Source organism: Malus domestica, chromosome 16, assembly GCF_042453785.1.
Source record: "Malus domestica chromosome 16, GDT2T_hap1".
NCBI lineage: Eukaryota > Viridiplantae > Streptophyta > Magnoliopsida > Rosales > Rosaceae > Malus > Malus domestica.
Genome location: NC_091676.1, coordinates 12,485,492 through 12,488,198, shown reverse-complemented (window position 1 = coordinate 12,488,198; position 2,707 = coordinate 12,485,492). Strand labels below are relative to the sequence as shown.

General features: G+C 38.9%; 1 protein-coding gene across 2 annotated transcripts; it reads left to right on the top strand.

The window, feature by feature from the left end:
* Positions 1–435: 435 nt before the first annotated feature.
* LOC103403720 (ethylene-responsive transcription factor RAP2-3) lies at positions 436–2,450 on the top strand. Of its 2 annotated transcripts, none has more exons than XM_070814926.1 (2): positions 436–698; positions 1,564–2,450. In XM_070814926.1, the coding sequence occupies exons 1-2, from the start codon at positions 512–514 to the stop codon at positions 2,202–2,204; spliced, it is 828 nt and encodes a 275-aa protein (XP_070671027.1). In that variant the 5' UTR covers positions 436–511; the 3' UTR covers positions 2,205–2,450.
* The last annotated feature ends 257 nt before the right edge of the window (positions 2,451–2,707 follow it).

The following is a 2,707-nucleotide window of genomic DNA, read 5'->3' as shown; positions in this document are numbered from 1 at the left end:
AATAATTTATTCACTTTCTGCATGCACTTTTCTTTTTTCTAGCCCTATGATGTTGAACAAATCAAAGAACAATTAAGGGCTAAAATTAGAAGTTGGTGTGCGTATAATGAAAAATGGTGTTCAGTAATCACTTCCTATATACATATATGTTACGTTACCCTTATATTTACAACATGTAATGCATGCTTATATTTACAATAGGTTACGTTGCCCTTATTATTTTAAGTTAATCACGCATTTATCATGTAGAGTCACATAACAATATTGATGTGCATTAAATACCGTTACAATGACATCCTTTCTTAAGTAAGCTTCTCATATATGCCGTGTCCTGAGAAAACAAGGCCCACTAAGACAACTTACTTTGTTTTTTGTCGTTATGCAAAAATGTTGGTTGTAACCGACGGTCGTCTATAAATACAGAGCTCTAGAAGAGAGGCTTCTTGCTTTGTGCGTGTGTCATGAGAAAGCTCTTTTTTCTCTCAAAGTTTCTACAAGAGGCAACATAAACATGTGTGGTGGTGCTATCATTTCCGACTTCATCGCCGCCAAGCGTGGCCGGAAGCTGACGGAGAAGGACCTCTGGTCGGAGCTTGACACCATCTCTGACCTCCTCGGCATAGACCACTCCAACAGCATCAACAAACAGCCTGAGGATTACAAGGTGGTCCAGAAGCCCAAACCATCAGTCACCAAAGGTATCTATCTATAGATATAGATAAATATATATACACACACACACACACAATTTTTTATATATGGCATTTTCTTTACTGGGTTTTGTCTAGAATTTTATCTACTTTCTTATAAAGCTTGCATGATTAATTGTATTTATTTCTCAGAAGTCAGAACTTGTCTGTCTCTTCTGTTTGCTGTGTTTGTTGCATGATTTTTTTTTTATCTGGTAATTGTATATGAATTAAACTTTTCACTAGATTTTCAATTAAATAACTGAGTTCTTTGTGTATATTTTGTTGCTGTTTAGCTGCACTAGCTTTTAAATAATTGAGTTCTCTGTATATATTTTGTTGCTGTTTTTGCTGCACTAGCTTTTTCTCTTAATTTTCTGGAATATTTAGAAAGTTTTTTTTTTGTTTGAACAAAAATATTTAGAAAGTGTTTAATTATTGTATTTGGCTAGAATTAAAATCTCCAATTAATTAAGTTCAGATGAGTATGGTGCTCTAATTTAATGATCACACAACTAGTAATTTATATTAGTAATTAATCATATTCTACTACCTCTTTGTGTTTATTAATTATTTGTTTTAATAGAAAGTTAGATTTCAGTGCAACTTTCCTGAAAGATCAAAACGCAAAAGATTGAAATAAAAATATGATTTTCTCTTGACACCGCCAATTGTTTTTGTTTGTAAATTGAACAAATTAAAAAAAAAATAAATCGACAAAAATTAATTCAGAAGAAGAAAAGAGATGCAAAGAATTTATTTTCCTTGATTGAAAGTTGCTTTAAAATTAATATTTTTGTCTTCTCGTATCTTTTTACTGAATTAACAAAAGAAATGCAGTAATTAACTTATGATTGGTGTGGTTTGATCGGAGTAGCGACAAGTGATGCGAAGCCCAAGAAGGCCACCGGGGCAGCTGCCGCTGCTGCTGCAGAAGGCAAGAGAGTGAGGAAAAATGTGTACAGAGGAATAAGGCAGAGGCCGTGGGGCAAATGGGCGGCTGAGATTCGCGACCCCCGCAAAGGCGTCCGAGTCTGGCTCGGCACCTACAACACCGCCGAGGAAGCCGCCCGCGCCTACGACGAAGCTGCCGTGCGCATCCGCGGCGACAAGGCCAAGCTCAACTTTTCACAACCACCACCCTCTTCACTGCTTCCACCTCTGGCTCCGGCTACGCCGCCGCCGACAAAGAAGCGGTGCATTGTTGCTGAATCAACTCGGGTGGAGTCGACTCAGCCGAGTTTCCACACCGGTTCTTACTATTATGATACATTTTATCAGGGTGACGGTGATATGTATGCTAAGAATGAGGTGGCGGATGGTGACGGAGGGTATGAGCTGAAGGAGCAAATATCGAGCTTGGAGTCGTTCTTGGGGCTGGATGAGGTGGTGGCGGAGCAGCCGAGTCAGGTGGTGAGTGGAAGCGGTGACTCGGACTCGTTGGACCCGTGGATGCTGGATGACCTGGTGACGCACCTGCAACAGCAACAGCAACGGGGGCAGTTTCTGTATTAAGGCAGCGGAATTGTTCTAGCTGTATGTTGGTATAGCTAGAAAAAATAAATATTAATTAAATTATGAATGTATGTTTAATTCGCGTTTGTGGATTGTGACTGGGTTTATGTCACGTGTCTTGTTGTTTTTTTTTTTTTTTTTGGGAACAAAGTCATGTGTGTTGTTTGCTTTGGTGTTTATCTTTAAATACTAATTAACTGCTTTTGTATTTGTGCATGTTATAATCAATGCGTTTCGGTTTGTCAATGTTGAAAGTGTTTATCACTATGTTTTTTATTTTTATTTTGAAAGACTAGATAAATTCATAACCAGGGCCGAAGCCAAAAACACAGAGAAGCTTACCAAGAGGCACCAACCAAAGGAAACAAACAGAAAGCAGTGAAGAAGGGAGCAAAGTCTAAAGACGCAGCACCTAGTGCCAAGCGTCACTCCCCTCATCACCAAACTACAATTACGGAGGACAGGGGAGGCCATCCTTGTTCAAGATATGCACCAACGAAGAT

Bases quoted from the DNA above. Each gene is read 5' to 3' on its own strand.
- LOC103403720 (XM_070814926.1), top strand. From the start codon at position 512: ATGTGTGGTGGTGCTATCATTTCCGACTTCATCGCCGCCAAGCGTGGC. The intron at 699-1,563 runs GTATCTATCTAT...GTTTGATCGGAG, and splicing joins CAAACCATCAGTCACCAAAG to TAGCGACAAGTGATGCGAAG.